The sequence below is a fragment of the Nerophis lumbriciformis genome, linkage group LG10 (genome assembly GCF_033978685.3).
Source record: "Nerophis lumbriciformis linkage group LG10, RoL_Nlum_v2.1, whole genome shotgun sequence".
Taxonomy (NCBI): Eukaryota; Metazoa; Chordata; class Actinopteri; order Syngnathiformes; family Syngnathidae; genus Nerophis; species Nerophis lumbriciformis.
In genome coordinates, this window is record NC_084557.2 from 27175209 (window position 1) to 27195093 (window position 19885).

The 19885-nt window shown below is 38.2% G+C and overlaps 2 protein-coding genes and 1 non-coding gene across 8 annotated transcripts in view; all 3 read left to right on the top strand.

Annotated features, from left to right (window-relative positions):
• The first annotated feature begins 678 nt into the window (after positions 1–678).
• On the top strand, positions 679–17401 carry LOC133612128 (cilia- and flagella-associated protein 20-like). Of its 2 annotated transcripts, none has more exons than XM_061969297.2 (6): positions 679–853; positions 11138–11217; positions 11309–11432; positions 11505–11693; positions 16497–16609; positions 16704–17401. In XM_061969297.2, exons 1-6 carry the CDS (start codon positions 770–772, stop codon positions 16738–16740), a joined length of 627 nt encoding a protein of 208 aa, XP_061825281.1. In that variant the 5' UTR covers positions 679–769; the 3' UTR covers positions 16741–17401. The 2 variants fall into 2 exon arrangements, with proteins under 2 accessions (XP_061825281.1, XP_061825282.1); XM_061969298.2 differs by having other exon boundaries at positions 681–853; positions 11309–11420; positions 16704–17168.
• trnal-aag (transfer RNA leucine (anticodon AAG)) lies at positions 7312–7393 on the top strand. Its single transcript has one exon. It is a non-coding gene; the product is annotated as a tRNA-Leu (tRNA).
• Positions 17402–18953: 1552 nt separating the features above from the next.
• banp (BTG3 associated nuclear protein) overlaps positions 18954–19885 on the top strand; it is a 65092-nt gene continuing 64160 nt past the window's right edge. The window contains exon 1 of one of the 5 annotated variants that reach the window (XM_061969938.2): positions 18954–19443. The gene's annotated coding sequence lies outside the window, so the exon portion shown is untranslated. The remainder of the gene's footprint in view (positions 19444–19885) is intronic. The other 4 variants (XM_061969937.2, XM_061969936.2, XM_061969939.2 and 1 more) reach the window with 4 other exon arrangements.

A 19885-nucleotide genomic window follows, 5' to 3' on the forward strand; every position in this document is an offset into this window, starting at 1 on the left:
ATTGTAATATCCCAGGAATGTCGGCTCATACAACTTCTTTGTTTGTCTTGTCTTTATTGCACAAGATGCGATTCAACCACACAACAAGCCAAATGTGCGTGTCCCCTCTTTTCCCGGCAATACTCGGACCACTACTTCTTATCCTTAACGTCACTTCCCTAGCTCTCCCCGGAAGTCCCGCCCCCCAGCCAAGTCGTTGGCTAACACCCCGTAGCAAGCCTCTACAATATTTACAGAATTATACAACCAATACTCTTATTTACTTTTATTACAAACAAAATAAATTAACTTGTAGTGCAAAACAACTGAATACAATATAAAAAATGTAGATATATTTTAACAGCAACACTAACTATTTTTAGGAAATTAAAATGATGACTACTAAACCGATCTGATATCCAAATCAGCAGTGTCACGTTTCTAGGTTTTCAAAGTAAAAGCACATGCAGTGTTTGTTTACCCTAAGTTTTATAAAGGGATGCTTTTGAAAAGTCAAATGTCACATACAATCAGGCTTGCTGGACTTGAAGAAAAGTAAAAGAAACATTCCAAGAATAAAAAAAATAAAAAAATAAAAATAAAAAAAGCCAAATGACGACGATGTCGCTGCGTGTCGCTAAAAGGTATGAGGTGTGCTTTTTGTGTTGTTCTTACGCGTGCATGATCGCCTTTGATTGAAAAGTAAGTGCATTGTGTGTTGTGTGCACATACATTGTCACTCTATGGACGACACTTTCGGTTCTGTCAACAGAGCCGCACACATACAAACATGTTCAGAAGTACCTTTCAAGGCGGCTTTCTGTCTATTTTGTACAGCATCGGGAGCAAACCTCTTCAGATTTGGGACACAAAGGTAGGTGACCGACGACTAGAACACACACAAAAAAAATCGATTTCAGCTTCTTTTCTGACCCTGCTTGTGCAGCGTAACCAGGGACGGCTCCAGGATTTTCTCTCTCCCGGGGCCAAAGGGGGACTTGATCGATTCGTGTGGGAGCTAAGAAAATAATACATTTTCATGACTTCAGTCCTAATTTTTTTTTTTAATTGAAGTCAGTTGTGATACACAGCACATGCATGTTCGATACAAAAGTGGTTTTAACTGAATCTGACCAAAAAATATTCAACAAAATAGTTAAACCTAACACAAGCTTGATTGATTGATTGATTGAAACTTTTATTAGTAGATTGCACAGTTCAGTACATATTCCGTACAATTGACCACTAAATGGTAACACCCGAATAAGTTTTTCAACTTGTTTAAGTCCATCCATCCATCCATCCATCTTCTTCCGCTTATCCGAGGTCGGGTCGCGGGGGCAGCAGCCTAAGCAGGGAAGCCCAGACTTTCCTCTCCCCAGCCATTTCGTCCAGCTCTTCCCAGGGAATCCCGAGGCGTTCCCAGACCAGCCGGGAGACATAGTCTTCCCGACGTGTCCTGGGTCTTCCCCGTGGCCTTCTACCGGTGGGACTGCCCTAAACACCTCCCGAGGGAGGCGTTCGGGTGGCATCCTGACCAGATGCCCGAACCACATCATCTGGATCCTCTCGATGTGGAGGAGCAGTGGCTTTACTTTGAGCTCCCCCTGGATGACAGAGCTTCTCACCCTATCTCTAAGGGAGAGCCCCGCCACCCGGCGGAGGAAACTCATTTCGGCCGCTTGTACCCGTGATCTTGTCCTTTCGGTCATAACCCAAAGCTCATGACCATAGGTGAGGATAGGAACGTAGATCGACCGGTAAATTGAGAGCTTTGCCTTCCGGCTCAGCTCCTTCTTCACCACAACGGATCGATACGGCGTCCGCATTACTGAAGATGCCACACCGATCCGTCTGTCGATCTCACGATCCACTTTTCCCTCACTCGTGAACAAGACTCCGAGGTACTTGAACTCCTCCACTTGGGGCAGGGTCTCCTCCCCAACCCGGAGATGGCACTCCACCCTTTTCCGGGCGAGAACCATGGACTCGGACTTGGAGGTGCTGATTCTCATCCCAGTCGCTTCACACTCGGCTGCAAACCGATCCAGTGAGAGCTGAAGACCCTGGTCAGATGAAGCCATCAGGACCACATCATCTGCAAAAAGCAGAGACCTAATCCTGCAGCCACCAAACCGGATCCCCTCAACGCCTTGACTGCGCCTAGAAATTCTGTCCATAAAAGTTATGAACAGAATCGGTGACAAAGGGCAGCCTTTGTTTAAGTCCACATAAATCAATTTATGGTACAAATATATACTATCATCATAATACAGTCATCACACAAGTTAATCATCAGAGTATATACATTGAATTATTTACATTATTTACAATCCGGGGGTTGGGATGAGGGTTTGGTTGATAACAGCATACTTCAGTCATCAACAATTGAATCATCAGAGAAATGGGCATTGCAACAGTGTAGGTCTGACTTGGTAGGATATGTACAGCGAGCAGAGAACATAGTAAGTTCAGAAAGCATAAGAACAAGTATATACATTAGAAATACATTTGATTATTTACATTTGGTTATTTACAATCCGGGGAGGTGGGATGTGGAAGGGGGGAGGGTGCTAGTCAAGGGTTGAAGTTGCCTGGAGGTGTTTTAGTGCGGTTTTGAAGGACGATAGAGATGGACTTTCTTTTACACCTGTGCAACGATGGCAAAAATGTTTCATGCGCAAAGGAAACAGATACATGCGCCTTCTAATAACCAGACAATACAACCGAAATGCGACAACAAGGGTTTTTATCCATAGGCATAATTAATGAAAACAGACAAACTATGCATTGGCAATTTTTTGCGGATCACAACATAATAACTTAAGAAATAATTAATAGTGAAATTATTATTAGGCCTCTAAAGTACAAAGTGCTCACAACATAACAACTTAAGAAATAATTAATAGTGAAATTATTATTCGGCCTTTCCGCCCTAAAACAACACGTCCAGGCAACTTTAACCCTTGACTAACACCCTCCCCCCCTCCGCATCCCACCTCCCCGGATTGTAAATAATCAAATGTAAATAATCAAATGTATAATATACTTGTTCTTTTGCTATCTGAACTCACTATGTTCTCTGCTCGCTGTACATATCCTACCAAGTCAGACCTACACTGTTTCAATGCCCATTTCTCTGATGATGCAATTGTTGATGACTGAAGTGCTGATATCAACCCCCCCACCCCCCTCCACATCCCACCCCCCGGATCGTAAATAATGTAAATAATTCAATGTATATACTCTGATGATTAACTTGTGTGATGACTGTATTATGATGATGGTATATATTTGTACCATGAATTGAATAACGTGGACTTAAACAAGTTGAAAAACTTATTCGGGTGTTACCATTTAGTGGTCAGTTGTACGGAATATGTACTATACTGTGCAATCTACTAATAAAAGTTTCAGTCAATCAATCAATCAAACATAATAACTTAATAAATAATTAATAGTGAAATTATTATTAGGCCTCTAAAGTACAAAGTGCTCACAACATAATAACTTAATAAATAATTAATAGTGAAATTATTATTAGGCCTTTAGGGTACAAAGTGCACCCACATTGCCTCAACGAGAAGTGTAAACAACTCAATTTACAAATGATCGCTCTGGAGGGGTGGGCCAAAAAAGTTTGCATTCATGCTGTGATTGGGCAGTCAAAAGCTGGCGCTGGTGTTTGGAAGGATGGGCCCGGTTTCGTGATTGGCCACAGAAAAATGGACTCATCCCGGTGATCGGTTTAGGAATATTGGACTCACGGAAATGATTGGCTGTCCCGTTTTGTGGGATGTTAAAAGTTAAAGTACCACTGATAGTCACACACACACACACACACTAGGTGTGGTGAAATTACCCTAACCCACCTTGGGAGGTGAGGGGAGCAGTGAGCAGCAGCGGAGGCCGCACTCGGGAATCATTTTGGTGATTTAACCCCCAATTCCAACCCTTGATGCGGAGTGCCAAGCAGGGTCCCATTTTGAGGGTTTGAACTCACGACCTACCGATCTCAGTGTGGACACTAACCACAAGGCCACTGAGCAGTTGCTGACAACACAGCCGGCTCACATCCCGCCCAATGAATATGCGTGGTGGTCAAGCTCGCTCTTTTCTTAAATGGTACTAGGAGCCATTCAGCCTTTCTCGAAGAAAATAATGCATTATGCTTGCATTGTTTTCGGTTGTACGAATCGTTCAATTAAAAAGGGAAGAAGAGCGCAAGATTTTACGAAACAATGAGAAAAGCAGCTCACGCTCCAGTCTAAGGGAGCGTAGTCGAATAATGCATGAGTTTTCAGTGATCACTTCGTTAAAGGTTTTGTTTGATATATATATTTCTTAAATACATGATTGGCAACACTAAATTGACCCTAGTGTGTGAATGTGAGTGTGAATGTTGTCTGTCTATCTGTGTTGGCCCTGCGATGAGGTGGCAACTTGTCTAGGGTGTACACCGCCTTCCGCCCGAATGCAGCTGAGATAGGCTCCAGCGCCCCCCTGCCACCCTGAAAGGAACAAGCGGTAGAAAATGGATGGATGGATGGACGTTTGCGACAAGTGTTTGCTTTCTTCTACAAACCCCGTTTCCATATGAGTTGGGAAATTGTGTTAGACGTAAATATAAACGGAATACAATGATCTGCAAATCCTTTTCAACCCATATTCAATTGAATGCACCACAAAGACAAGATATTTGATGTTCAAACTCAGAAAAAAATGTTTTTTTGCAAATAATAATTAACTTAGAATTTCATGGCTGCAACACGTGCCAAAGTAGTTTGGAAAGGGCTGTGTTATATTACCTTTTCTTTTAACACTCAGTAAACGATTGGGAACTGAGGAAACTAATTGTTGAAGCTTTGAAAGTGGAATTCTTTCCCATTCTTGTTTTATGTAGAGCTTCAGTCGTTCAACAGTCCGGGGTCTCCGCTGTCGTATTTTACGCTTCATAATGTACCACACATTTTCGATGGGAGACAGGTCTGGACTGCAGGGGAACCAGGAAATTACCCGCACTCTTTTTTCTACGAAGCCACGCTGTTGTAACACGTGCTGAATGTGGCTTGGCATTGTCTTGCTGAAATAAGCAGGGGCGTCCATGAAAAAGACGGCGCTTAGATGGCAGCATATGTTGTTCCAAAACCTGTATGTACCTTTCAGCAGTAATGGTGCCTTCACAGATGTGTAAGTTACCCATGCCTTGGGCACTAATGCACCCCCATACCATCACAGATGCTGGCTTTTCAACTTTGTGTCAATAACAGTCTGGATGGTTCGCTTCCCCTTTGGTCTGCATGACACGATGTCGAATATTTCCAAAAACAATTTGAAATGTGGACTTGTCAGACCACAGAACACTTTTCCACTTTGCATGAGTCCATCTTAGATGATCTCAGGCCCAGCGAAGCCGACGGCGTTTATGGATGTTGTTGATAAATGGCTTTCGCTTTGCATAGTAGAACTTTAACTTGCACTTACAGATGTAGCGACGAAATGTATTTAGTGACAGTGGTTGTCTAAAGTGTTCCTGAGCCCATGTGGTGATATCCTTTAGAGATTGATGTCGGTTTTTGATACAGTGCCGTCTGAGGGATCGAAGGTCACGGTCATTCAATGTTGGTTTCCGGCCATGCCGCTTACGTGGAGTGATTTCTCCAGATTCTCTGAACCTTCTGATGATATTATGGACCGTAGATGTCGAAATCCCTAAATTTCTTGCAATTGCACTTTGAGAAACGTTCTTCTTAAACTGTTTGACTGTTTGCTCACGCAGTTGTGGACAAAGGGGTGTACCTCGCCCCATCCTTTCTTGTGAAAGACTGAGCATTTTTTGGGAAGCTGTTTTTATACCCAATCATGGCACCCACCTGTTCCCAATTAGCCTGCACACCTGTGGGATGTTCCAAATAAGTGTTTGATGAGCATTCCTCAACTTTATCAGTATTTATTGCCACCTTTCCCAACTTCTTTGTCACGTGTTGCTGGCATTAAATTCTAAAGTTAATGATTATTTGCAAAAAAAAAAAAGTTTATCAGTTTGAACATCAAATATGTTGTCTTTGTAGCATATTCAATTAAATATGGGTTGAAAATGATTTCCAAATCATTGTATTCTGTTTACATTGACAGCTAACACAATTTCCCAACTCATATGGAAACGGGGTTTGTAAATAAAAGAAAGCAAATGTGAGCAAAACTAAAAGAGTTAAGTTCTTACCAAAGGCAGCATTCATAAATGAAGCTCTCAGCACTTACACAATGTTGACATATACACTTATATTTTGATAAAGACGGGGAAAAACACGCTACTCGTAAACGATGCGTACAACAACAGCAATGAACATGGCTTATTTAGATGTGAAGTGAAATCATGAAATGCAACCTTAGCCGAGCAAAAACAATGCATATTTATCTGGGAGAGTCTTTATAGTAATTTCCTTGACCCAGCCACACACAAATAAGTTATAGACCGCCATGCTTTTCCAAGTTTTTATCTGTTTTGTGGTGTAAAATGGCGTCTGGAGCACAATCGTTCGATATGTCTGCACTGCAAAAACTAAAATATAAGTAAGATTAAATATCTCAAAAAAGGGGGGTATTTGCCTATTTTCTGTCCGATAAGATAATTCTTCTCACTAGGCATATTTTCTGTTAGTCTTTTACTTGTTTTAAGTGTTTTGGTCCTAAATGATCTCAGTAAGATATTAATGCTTATGGCTGAGATTTTATGACCTATATTGAGTAAAACATGCTTGAAACTAGAATATCAACTGATACAAAGCTGTGTCATCAACACTCACAAGTATAAAACTACTTTTTTAAAGTAATAATTTCTTACTTCAAGCATGAAAAAAAATCATTATGTCAAGATAATGGCACTAGCATTTACTTAATTTAAGAAAATTTTTCAACGTATTGAGCAAAAAGGTCTGTATTTTTTTTCTACCAAGAAAAGTACACTTGTTATTAGTGAGAATATACTTATTTTAAGGTATTTTTGGGTTCATTGAGGTTAGCTAATTTTACTTGTTTTGGAAAGTCTTGAAAAGCCAAATTTTCTTCTTGTTCTATTGGCAGATAATTTTGCTTAATTCAAATAAAATACCCCTCATTTTTGTATTTTTTTTCTTGTTTTTGAACCCTGACTTTTTGCAGTGTGGGAACACTCAACAAATATTTTTTTTTAATAAAGTATAGGGATCTATTCCATTGCATAGTTAGATTTTTTTGCTCGTATCTGCTTTTTGCAGGAAGATTGACGCCTCTTTTGTACTCAGATAGTTTGCGCACTGCTTGCTGTACAACAGCCATTTAGCATTCGTTCAGGGTAGTGTGGCCGAGCGGTCTAAGGCGCTGTATTAAGGCTCCAGTCTCTCGGGAGGCGTGGGTTCAAATCCCACCACTGCCATTTTACAACCTGACCCCCCTACCCCTCCACACCCTGAATTGTAAATAATGCAAATAATTCAATGTATACACCCTGATGATTAACTTGCCAACCCTCCCGAATTTTCCGGGAGACTCCCGAAATTCAGCGCCTCTCCCGAAAACCTCCCGGGACAAATATTCTCCTGAAAATCTGACGATTTTCAGCCGGAGCTGGAGGCCACACCCCCTCCAGCTCCATGCAGACCTGAGTGAGGACAGCCTTTTTTCCCGACGGGAGGACAACAGGGTGACAAGAACTAAATCATCCAGACTAGAGATAAATTGTATTATTATGTTTATCTTACCTAAAAATAATTATATTTATTAATTTAAAAAAAATAAAAAAATAAAATGTTTACTATATTTTGCTAAAAACATTTAAATTAAATGTATTTTTAGTTGTATTTTTTCTGACTCCTTATTACATCCAGCCATAGAATTATACATTAAAATAAACATATTTGAAATAATTCATTTTAAATTATCATAATAATTAATTTAAAATGACCATATTTAATTATTAAAATAATTGCTTGTTTATCAACAACTTTAGCATTTTATTCATTACATTTTGAAGCTCTCAGAAGCCAAGTTATGTTATATTCCTTAAGATTTATTTAGGCCCGGCTGCACTAAATGATAATATAAATACATTTAATAAAGTCAAATACAAATAAGGCAACAAGAGAAGTATCCTACACTTCTCTTTTGTAAAGTAAATCTGAACAGCCGACATGGGCATCTACATCAACTATATGATTTGCCTGAGAAGCTGGACAGGACATAAAAAAAAAAAAAAAAAAAAAAAAAAAAAAAAAAAAAAAAAAAAAAGATTTATTTATGCAAGTTTGAAGTATCAATTATCTAAACACAGTTTTTTTTGCATATTTTCAGGATGTAGATATATATATATATATATATATATATATATATATATATATATATATATATATACAGAGGTGGGTAGTAACGCGCTACATTTACTCCGTTACATCTACTTGAGTAACTTTTGGGATAAATTGTACTTCTAAGAGTAGTTTTAATGCAACATACTTTTACTTTTACTTGAGTATATTTATAGAGAAGAAACGCTACTTTTACTCCGCTACTTTTATCTACATTCAGCTTGCTACTCGCTACTAATTTTTATCGATCTGTTAATGCACGCTTTGTTTGTTTTGGTCTGTCAGACAGACCTTCATAGTGCCTGCGTTTCAACAAATACAGTCACTGGTGACGTTCACTCCGTTCCACCAATCAGATGTAGTCACTGGTGACGTTGGACCAATCAAACAGAGCCAGGCGGTCACATGACCTGACTTAAACAAGTTGAAAAACTTATTGGGGTGCTACCATTTAGTGGTCAATCGTACGGAATATGTACTGTACTGTGCAATCTACTAATAAAAGTTCCAATCAATCAATCAAAAGTGTGAAGGAAGACCCTTTTTTATTTCAAAAAGCCTAAAGACTGACTGCACAGTTCCTGTCTTCACAATAAAAGTGCCTCTCCATCGCGCCTGCGCTTTCAAAACAAGAGTCTCCGAAAGCCAGCGCAAACAAGCTAGCAAGCTACGGAGTTTGCCGCCAATGTATTTCTTGTAAAGTGTATAAAAACGAATATGGAAGCTGGACAAATAAGATGCCAAAAACCAACCACTTTCATGTGGTATTAGACAGAAAGGAGGAACTTTTTTTCTCCTCCATTTGAAAACGTGGACGTTATCATCACTACTGTCTGATTACAATCAATGCAAGTCATCAGAATCAGGTAATACACCAACTTATATTCTTGTCTTCATGAAAGAAAGGAATCTATATGTGTTAAACATGCATGTATATTCATTAAAACACCTTTAACATGTAAACAAAAACGGCAAAATAAATAAATATAAATTATATACTGTATATATATATGTGTATATATATATATATATATATATATATATATATATATATATATATATATATATATATATATATATATATATATAAATAAATATATATATGTATATGTATATGTATATATATGTATAAATGTGTATATATATATATATATGTGTGTGTATATATATATATGTGTGTATGTGTATATATATATATATATATGTATATATATATGTGTGTGTGTGTATATATATATATATATATATATAAATATATATATATATATATATATATGATATGTGTGTGTATGTTACTCATCAGTTACTCAGTACTTGAGTAGTTTTTTCACAACATACTTTTTACTTTCACTCAAGTAAATATTTGGGTGACTACTCCTTACTTTTACTTGAGTAATAAATCTCTAAAGTAACAGTACTCTTACTTGAGTACAATTTCTGGCTACTCTACCCACCTCTGTATATATATATATATATATATATATATATATATATATATATATATATATATATATATATATATATATATATATATATATATATATATAGCTGTCAATATACTCCTCCCTTCTTAACCACGCCCCCAACCACGCCCCCCCACCCCCGACCACGCCCCCACCACCTCCCGAAATCGGAGGTCTCAAGGTTGGCAAGTATGGTGATGACCAGGCCCGGCCCTAATCAATCTGGCGCCCTAGGCAAGATTTTAGGTGGCGCCCCCCCACATCGGCAGTGAAGTGTATATACTCACAAGAACCCGAATAGCTTTGTCTTTGACCTTTTTTTTTTACTTACAACTATACCTAATATATAAAGGGGTGGAAAAGTGACTATTACCTGCAGGGCAAACATTAGCTAACCAGAAGGCAATAATGTAAACAAAAAACACCTGCTTAAAAGATCTAATACAAATGTCCCTGAGGAATGTAAGGTGGGAGTACTGTAATTACCTAACCTTACATTATTATTTTCCATAACAATTTAGCCCCCTCCACAATATTAACCCGACGTTAAAACAGAACTAGCTATTTATTGATTAGCAATTGCCGAATCATGTAACATTAGCTTAATGCTAAAAAGCCAGGTTACTATCACATTCTGTAACAGACAAATAATTTCATGTAGGCTAACGTTACCTACCTGCTACCTCTGTCTTTTCTCGTTTCTCCTCTTCTTTTCTCTTTTTTCTTCCCTGGGCACCTGACAGTTTTGGCCGTTTTGACATCTTGTGTTGATTTTTTGATGTGGTGACGTCCAAAAAGAGTCATGATACGGGAAGGGAGGGGATGCGCACCGTGCGTGGGGAGGAGGGGGGGGCGTAATGTTGTAACAAATAATATTTCTATTAAATAGGCTTTACTTTGCATTAACGTGAGATTATTTTTTGTATTTAGAAATAATAGTAACAACTTTTTTTTTCTTTTTTTTTTTCTCCAACATTTGTGGCACTGGCATGGCGCCCCCTGATGGACGGCGCCCTTAGCATTTGCCTATACGGCCTATGCCACGGGCCGGCCCTGGTGATGACTGTATTATGATGATAGTATATATCTGTATCATGAATCAATTTAAGTGGACCCCGACTTAAACTAGTTGAAAAATGTATTCGGGTGTTACCATTTAGTGGTCAATTGTACGGAATATGTACTTCACTGTGCATTCACTGTGGAAATGCAAGCAATTAAAGGTGCTCAAACCAACACAATGAAAGCTTTCTGAACAAAACATCAACATCTTAGCTTTGTGTTACAGGTGACAAAGCAAATTGTTTTTTTTAATAACAAATTAATTGAATTGAATATTTTTGGGGGGTTTCCCAGGTGAAGAATGGTCATATAAAACGAGTTACAGACAATGACATCAACTCGCTTGTGCTGGAGGTGGAGGGTGCAAACGTCAGGTGAGTTTGATGTTCTCAACTCCAACCGTAGTTTTTTATTCGTAACAATATACACGCTTATACCTTGTTCACCTGTCTGTCCTCCCGACAGTACGAACTACATCACGTGTCCAGCTGACCCCAGGCAGACGCTTGGCATCAAGATGCCTTTTCTCGTGATGATTGTCAAGAAAACCAGGAAATATTTCAGCTTTGAAGTCCAGGCACAGATACAGGCACCTTACACGTGTTCGGGATACTCGATAATTGTTGCTGTTAAAGATGTCTCCTCTCCATTTCACGTTCAGGTGTTGGACGATCAGAATTTACGCCGACGGTTTCGGGCGAGCAATCACCACAGCAAGACGCAAGTCAACTCATTCATGTGCACCATGCCGATTAGTGTTGATGATCGCTGGAACCAGTTTCAGTTTAACTTGGCTGATATTACCAGGAGGGCTTATGGAACCAGTTATGTCGAGACACAACGTGTTCAGGTATGTGTGTGTGTGTGTGTGTGTGTGTGTGTGTGTGTGTGTGTGTGTGTGTGTGTGTGCGCGGAGAGGATGCCATCATACAACCTCCATTAACTGGACGGACAAATGCACAGTAATATGCTTAACTGTCATGCAAGTGTAAAAATAAGTTAACCACTGTTAATATTAAAATGAGTAAGGAATATTTCAAATGTAGATTATGTCTTGTGTAAAAAAAAAGAAGTGAAATACTTACATTTAAAGCTTGGATTATGATACAGCGTTACCGCGGCTCACTCATCCCACTCCAAACCCTCTGAAAGAGCTTGAGGTGCACCTTTACAAACTTTAACCTGCGGACTGCAAAGCTGTGATTGGTCTGCTTTTTCAATACAGAATTTTCAATATGTAAAATATCCATTACTGTTTTTTTTTTGCAAAAACAACATTTTAAATCGAAAGCCTTTTCTGGTTTTGGAGCAACATGTACAACTCGAAGAAGCAACTTTGGTAGAAATTGTGAGTAAATGCTGAAAAAAAAAAACAGAAATGCAAAAAGTTAGCATGCTCGCCAGATAGTGTCAGGTAACAAACATACGACTTTTAGGTGTGTGCCTATACAAAGATCAACATGCGCTAGTATTAGAGATGTCCGATTATGGCTTTTTTGCCGATATCCGATATTCCGATATTGTCCAACTCAACCTATACCGATATATACAGTCGTGGAATTAACACATTATTATGCCTAATTTTGTTGTGATGCCCCGCTGGATGCATTAAACAATGTAACAAGGTTTTCCAAAATAAATCAACTCAAGTTATGGAAAAAAATGCCAACATGGCACTGCCATATTTATTATTGAAGTCACAAAGTGTATTATTTTTTTTAACATGCCTCAAAACAGCAGCTTGGAATTTGAGAGAGCATGACGAGGTTGAGGTGGGCGGGGTTGGGGGGGGGGGCTTGGGGGGTGTATATTGTAGGGTCCCGGAAGAGTTAGTGCTGCAAGGGGTGCTGGGTATTTGTTCTGTTGTGTTTATGTTGTGTTACGGTGTGGATGTTCTCCTGAAATGTGTTTGTCCTTGTTTGGTGTAGGTTCACAGTGTGGCGCATATTTGTAACAGTGTTAAAGTTGTTTATACGGCCACCCTCAGTGTGACCTGTATGGTTGTTGACCAAGGCAGTGCCTTTATGGTTTATTGGCGCTCTGTACTTCTCCCTACGTCCGTGTACCACTCCGTACAGTGGCGTTCTAAAAAGTCATACATTTTACTTTTTGAAACTGATACCGATAATTTCCGATATTACATTTTAAAGCATTTATCGGCCGATAATATCGGCAGTCCGATATTATCGGACATCTCTCGTTAGTATGTTAGCACACCAACAGTTCGCATTCGTCAAGTACCAAATATATGACTGTGGAGGTGAAAACCTGCAAAAATAGTAAAAAAAAGCTAGCCTGCTAGCTAACTGTACAGGTGTCAAAAAATATGGTTGCATGCCTGCAAAATGTGCATGCTTAAATATGTGCATCAAGTATCAAAATATATGACCTGCAAAGGTAGCTTAAAAAGCCAGCATGACTATCATTAATTGACTAACATTAAGGACATGAAGTAGCGATTTGACTTCGGAATGGTTTGAATTGGTTGAGAAACGTGGAAGTAGTAACAGTATTTAATAGGTAAGTATAATGGAGGAGTGGGAAGAACGGGAGAAGTAGCAGAAAAAGAATGGGACAAACATTTGTTATGGGAATGCCATTACCAGGTGGGTTAATACCATTTTACGATTTAGTACTATTTTAACAGCCCAGGGTTTGCATCCCTGCAGGCCCACTGCGCCAATATGTCACTATTGCTGCGCACCCTACTTTGATGGGCTAAATAGGGCTGTCATAGTTGAGTTGAGTTAAGTTTGAGTTTATTTGGAACATGCAAGCATACAACATGATACATCACAATTTCCAGTTTCTCTTTTCAACATGTTCGAAAAGGAGTAGGAAGAAGCAGAGCTTATTTAATCCTACCCCTTTTCTTTTACATAACAGTTGCTAAAACTTTTTTTCACTTCCTGTTCACAATTTATTCACAATATACTCCATAAGTAATCACAATAAAAATAAATAAATAATAATAATTTAATAATAATAATTGGTGAAGTAAGTCATATTTCATATGATGAGATATAAGTAAGATTATTTTGAGAATGAATGAATGAATGGATGGATGAAATAAATTGAGAATGTTTGTCATGGTTCTTGTTCTTTGTACTTTGCAAACACTTTAAGTTTGAAGAGTTTCTTGAAGTGGATCATATTAGTACATTGTTTGATTGCTTTGCTTAATCCATTCCATAATTTAATTCCACATACTGATATACTGAAGGTCTTAAGTGATGTACGTGCATACAAATGTTTTAAATTACATTTTTCTCTAAGATTATATTTCTCCTCTTTTTTTGAGAAGAATTGTTGTATATTCTTGGGTAGTAGGTTATAGTTTGCTTTGTGTATAATTTTAGCTGTTTGCAAATTCACTATGTAGTTAGTTAACGCGATAATAACGCATTAACTATAAGTTCCTTTAATTGCGCTAATTTTTTAAGCGCGCGATTAACCCGCATGTGTCCTGACTCTTTTTTGACCCTCTGTCGACTCATTAGCGTGGGGAAAAAGTCATGGCGTCCGGTTACTGTTGAGCCAAAAGCTCGAAAATAGCGAGCAGAAATGCACAAATTAAGAGGTTCATTATGGAACTCTCAGATCCACAGTCATGGCACGTCGTTCTCCCGACAAGACTATTTCATCTTCGATCGCGGTGAGACGACAACACTGGAGCGAACGCCTGCTGGCGGGCTTTGTCACTTGTAGAGAGGAGGAACTTCATGTCCGTGTTTACATTACAGTTGAAAGCATTGATAATATTAAAAAAAGATGGTAGAGAGGAAGTCTACACTCAGTTTTTTTTTAATTTTATTTTATTTATTTATTTTTTCTTATTTTTTATTTTTTTATATATATATATTTTTTTTTTATTAAATCAACATAGAAAAAACACAAGATACACTTTCAACTAGTGCATCAACCCCCAAAAAAACCTCCCTCCCCCATTCACACTCATTCACACCCACTCACACAAAAGGGGTTGTTTCTTTCTGCTACCAATTTTCTGGTTCCCACAACATAGACAACACGTCTGCAAGGGACACAGTCCCTGAAGCACACATGATTGTGTGTGCCGCTGGTCCACTAACATTTTCATTAATTACTATTTTTATGTAATTATTTTTATATTGATTTACTTTCTTTTTTATCCAAAAAATGTTTATTTATTTTTCTTTTTTCTTTTTTATTAAAAAAATAAATAAAAAAGGACCTCATCTTCAGACCAGGTTGTAAATGAAATTAGATTTGTTTAAAGGGTTTTTAAAACCAGGTCCAGTCCAGATAATGTCCAAGTCGGGCTCAGCAACACACACCTTCATTCATGTACACTGAAAAAAATTAAAAAAAATTAAAAATTTGGGAACACAACAGATTGCATATAATATAGAAACAAAATTACATTTTCAAAATAAGCATTTATGTACAGTCCAGATTATGTCCAGTCAGTTTTTAATAGGAGACTTTTAAAGTTAAGTCTTACACACACACCAGGTGTGGTGAAATGTATCCTCTGCATTTGACCCATCCCCTTGTCCACCCCCTGGGAGGTGAGGGGAGCTGTGGGCAGCAACGGTGGCCATGCTCGGGAATCATTTTGGTGATTTAACCCCCAATTCCAACCCTTGATGCTGAGTGCCAAGCAGGGAGGCATTGGGTCCCATTTTTATAGTCTTTGGTATGACCTCGGCCGGGGTTTGAACTCACGACCTTCCAGTGTCAGGGCGGACCTTCTAACCACAAGGACACTGAGCAGGTAAATGATTTGTCAAAACATGCGAAGACACCTTTTCTCATACCAATCACACACTTCGGGCTTCACAAGAATAGTGCTATGAGTCACATCCTGTCTATCTGCAATAGCAAAAATCATTTGTCATGCTCAAAGATGTTTTGTCATGCAATATGTGATATTTCTACCTTAATGAACGCTTTCTGGCGGATCAAAATAAAAGTGTATATTCTTTTATAACCTGTTCTAATTGACAGTTTTTTTTCACACTTTATAGATAATAGTGAAGGTTAAAACATTGTCATGCACAAGTATGAATACCATTAACTTGTACAAGATGTAGAGAATATCAAAAGCATTTATTCAGGTAGAAATATCTTATTTTACATTATATTTGACAATCAAAGCATGATTGTAACAATCCACATTTTGTGTTGTAAATGTGCAAAGCTGTTATCTGATCATGGAAGTGTTGCTCCTCCCCTCTGAATGCAAAGCGCTTAGACCGCTAGAACACAAATTCTGTAATCCTACACAATCTGGCAAGACACCAACGCACTGCCGGTATTTTTTTGTTTTCTTTAAAAGCGTGTGTATGTCCTTTGTGTTGAGCTGTTTAGAAAAACATAGTGTATAACAAAACATTTCATAAAGCAAACTAATTGTCCAGTCATGGTAATAAAAAACTTTAAAAATGACCATTCTATGGGCACAATTATTAATTATGAAAAATTATATTTATATGCGATATCGCGATTAATTTAAAGTTAACTATGAACAAACTGCGATTAATCACGATTAAATATTTAAATTGTTTGTAGTTATAAACATACAGGACTACAAGTGATCAATAGCAATATATCTCCACATTCTTTGTCTTATTTTTGTCACTTATACATGTTATTTGTTTTTGTTTTTCAGATTCATGCAAATTGTCGTATTAGGAGGGTGTATTTCACAGATAAACGGTATACAGAGGACGAGCTCCCGCCAGAGTTTAAGCTGGTTATTCCTGTCAAGAAACAAGACGGAAGGTGGGTCCTGCTGGAATTCATAAAGTACATTTAAAAAGTAAATATTTGGATTATTCAATGTTTACAACTTCTATTTGCCTTTTTTTTCTTGCAGCAAAAAGGGAGGTTCCAGAGTTGCTCCATTAGCATAGACCTAAAATAGTTTTGAGCATTTTTTTTAATGTGAAAAACCGTACGATTCCCCTAAAACATATATACAGTGTAATATTGCCGTTTGAAACAAATAAGCTTCTAGTTATTTGTGGGATTCCCTTTATTTTCATAAACAAATCCCACTGAACTTGCATGACTTACTGAAGTTAAATTGTGTTTTGTTCATTGCAAAACAACGTTCCTCGTGTTAAGAATGATGTAAATATCTCTTGTGAAAAATAATAAACAAAAACTAAGTATATTTTTTGTAAACTAAAGCTTGGGCCAAAAAAAAAGCCAAAAATGTTGCATGTTGTCGGACAACATAAGACTGCTTTAAACGTGACACATTTCATTCATGAATTAAAATGAATGATACATTGTGTAAACTTACATTAAAGAATACTGCAATATTCATTGTGACTTTTGTTTGTGTAAAAACAAAACAAAAAAGTTTGAGATATTTGGCTTTTGGGTAAAAACTTCAAGACAAGCCTAACCTTTGCCTTTTTCTTGTTATGTCCTATAGTTAAGCATCAGGTGTTCCCACAAGTGATCATGAAATCACCTCAAATCCTAATAACTACAACTGATTAAACATACCTAGGGTCAGAGGTCAATTGTACAAACCCCGTTTCCATATGAGTTGGGAAATTGTGTTAGATGTAAATAGAAACGGAATACAATGATTTGCAAATCATTTTCAACCCATATTGAGTTAAATATGCTACAAAGACAACATATTTGATGTTCAAACTGATAAACATTTTTTTTGTTGCAAATAATCATTAACTTTAGAATTTGATGCCAGCAACACGTGACAAAGAAGTTGGGAAAGGTGGCAATAAATACTGATAAAGTTGAGGAATGCTCATCAAACACTTATTTGGAACACCCCACAGGTGTCCAGCTAATTGGGAACAGGTGGGTGACATGATTGGGTACAAAAACAGCTTCCCAAAAAATGCTCAGTCTTTCACAAGAAAGGATGGGGCGAGGTACACCCCTTTGTCCACAACTGCGTGAGCAAATAGTCAAACAGTTTAAGAACAACGTTTCTCAAAGTGCAATTGCAAGAAATTTGGGGATTTCAACATCTACGGTCCATAATATCATCAAAAGGTTCAGAGAATCTGGAGAAATCACTCCACGTAAGCGGCATGGCCGGAAACCAACATTGAATGACCGTGACCTTTGATCCCTCAGACGGCACTGCATCAAAAACCGACATCAATCTCTAAAGGATATCACCACATGGGCTCAGGAACACCTCAGAAAACCACTGTCACTAAATACAGTTTGTCGCTACATCTGTAAGTGCAAGTTAAAGCTCTACTATGCAAAGCGAAAGCCATTTATCAACAACATCCAGAAACGCCGCCGGCTTCTCTGGGCCCAAGATCATCTAAGATGGACTCATGCAAAGTGGAAAAGTGTTCTGTGGTCTGACAAGTCCACATTTCAAATTGTTTTTGGAAATATTCGACATCGTGTCATCCGGACCAAAGGGGAAGCGAACCACCCAGTCTGTTATCGACGCAAAGTTGAAAAGCCAGCATCTGTGATGGTATGGGGGTGCATTAGTGCCCAAGACATGGGTAACTTACACATCTGTGAAGGCGCCATTAATGCTGAAAGGTACATACAGGTTTTGGAACAACATATGCTGCCATCTAAGCGCCGTCTTTTTCATGGACGCCCCTACTTATTTCAGCAAGACAATGCCAAGCCACATTCAGTGCGTGTGACTACAGCGTGGCTTCGTAAAAAAAGAGTGCGGGTACTTTCCTGGCCCGCCTGCAGTCCAGACCTGTCTCCCATCGAAAATGTGTGGTGCATTATGAAGCGTGAAATACGACAGCGGAGACCCCGGACTGTTGAACGACTGAAGCTCTACATAAAACAAGAATGGGAAAAAATTCCACTTTCAAAGCTTCAACAATTAGTTTCCTCAGTTCCCAGTCGTTTATTGAGTGTTGTTAAAAGAAAAGGTGATGTAACACAGTGATGAACATGCCCTTTCCCAACTACTTTGGCATGTGTTGCAGCCTTGAAATTCTAAGTTAATTATTTGCAAAAAAAAAAAAAAAGTTTATGAGTTTGAACATCAAATATCTTGTCTTTGTAGAAAAGGATTTGTAAATCATTGTATTCCGTTTATATTTACATCTAACACAATTTCCCAACTCATATGGAAACGGGGTTTATACCTAAACTCTTTTACTGGGAGCCAGATAACACTACACTTTCTAAAACATATCATGGTGTGTGTAGTGATTCAAGGTAAACACTGTAATTGCAATTGGCTGAATTGCTGTCTTTTAAAAAAAAGCATTTTTAGAGATTTTTTCCAACGTTAACCTTCATAGCCACCTAGTGGACTTTCAACTAATTGCATCACGTATTATACAGCTGTGGTGTCGAATGTTATGGACAACTTGTGCACGTCTTTACACATATAGTGAGGTTTTGTTGAAATTATGAAAACATTCGTCTGTTTGGAATGCCGTAGAATTGTGTGATACCTCATCCTTTGGCACGGGTCACAATCAGGTAAGCGCCCTTTCCCCTTCTCCCGTTGAGTCCCTGAACGCATCTGTGAGCATGCGCACTAGGCCCGCCACACAGCGTCTCATCTCTCGCGAGGAACGACGCCGTTATCGTACCTTCGACAAACAACACGAGAATTCATCATTCACACGGTAATATAAGCCCGTCTTCGCCTGCGAAGTACTTGTTCGCCAGTAGAGGGGAAATAATCCATTTTAAAACAAAGTGTATCGTTATTTTTTCTTAAAGGTTTAGAAATATGGTGCAATAATTTCATGGCCTTTAGGCCCAGCTAGCATGCTAACACCAGACTAGCTTTTGCCGCGACTCTTTGCATTAGCTGTGACATTATCAAGCAAGCTAAGCTAACGCTAGCTAGCATTTTGGTACACTATATCAAATAAACGCCGTTTATCCGAGTGAATTATTAGTGATGCTTACATAATTAAAAAAATATATATTTTTCAGGTTAGGTTTGGAAGTTACTGGCCATCAAAACGTCTTTCATTTTCATCAAGGCTATGGAGACTGCGCTGTAATAGCCTTTAAATGTAAATAGCGTAACATAATATAAGACTATTTTACACAATTCAA

What these genes read in the sequence shown, in the direction of transcription:
- LOC133612128 (XM_061969297.2), top strand. Translation starts at nt 770, where the DNA reads ATGTTCAGAAGTACCTTTCAAGGCGGCTTTCTGTCTATTTTGTACAGC. An exon ending in GTGGAGGGTGCAAACGTCAG is followed by an intron (nt 11,218 to 11,308) that starts GTGAGTTTGATG and finishes TCCTCCCGACAG; the next exon opens with TACGAACTACATCACGTGTC. An exon ending in TCGAGACACAACGTGTTCAG is followed by an intron (nt 11,694 to 16,496) that starts GTATGTGTGTGT and finishes TTTGTTTTTCAG; the next exon opens with ATTCATGCAAATTGTCGTAT.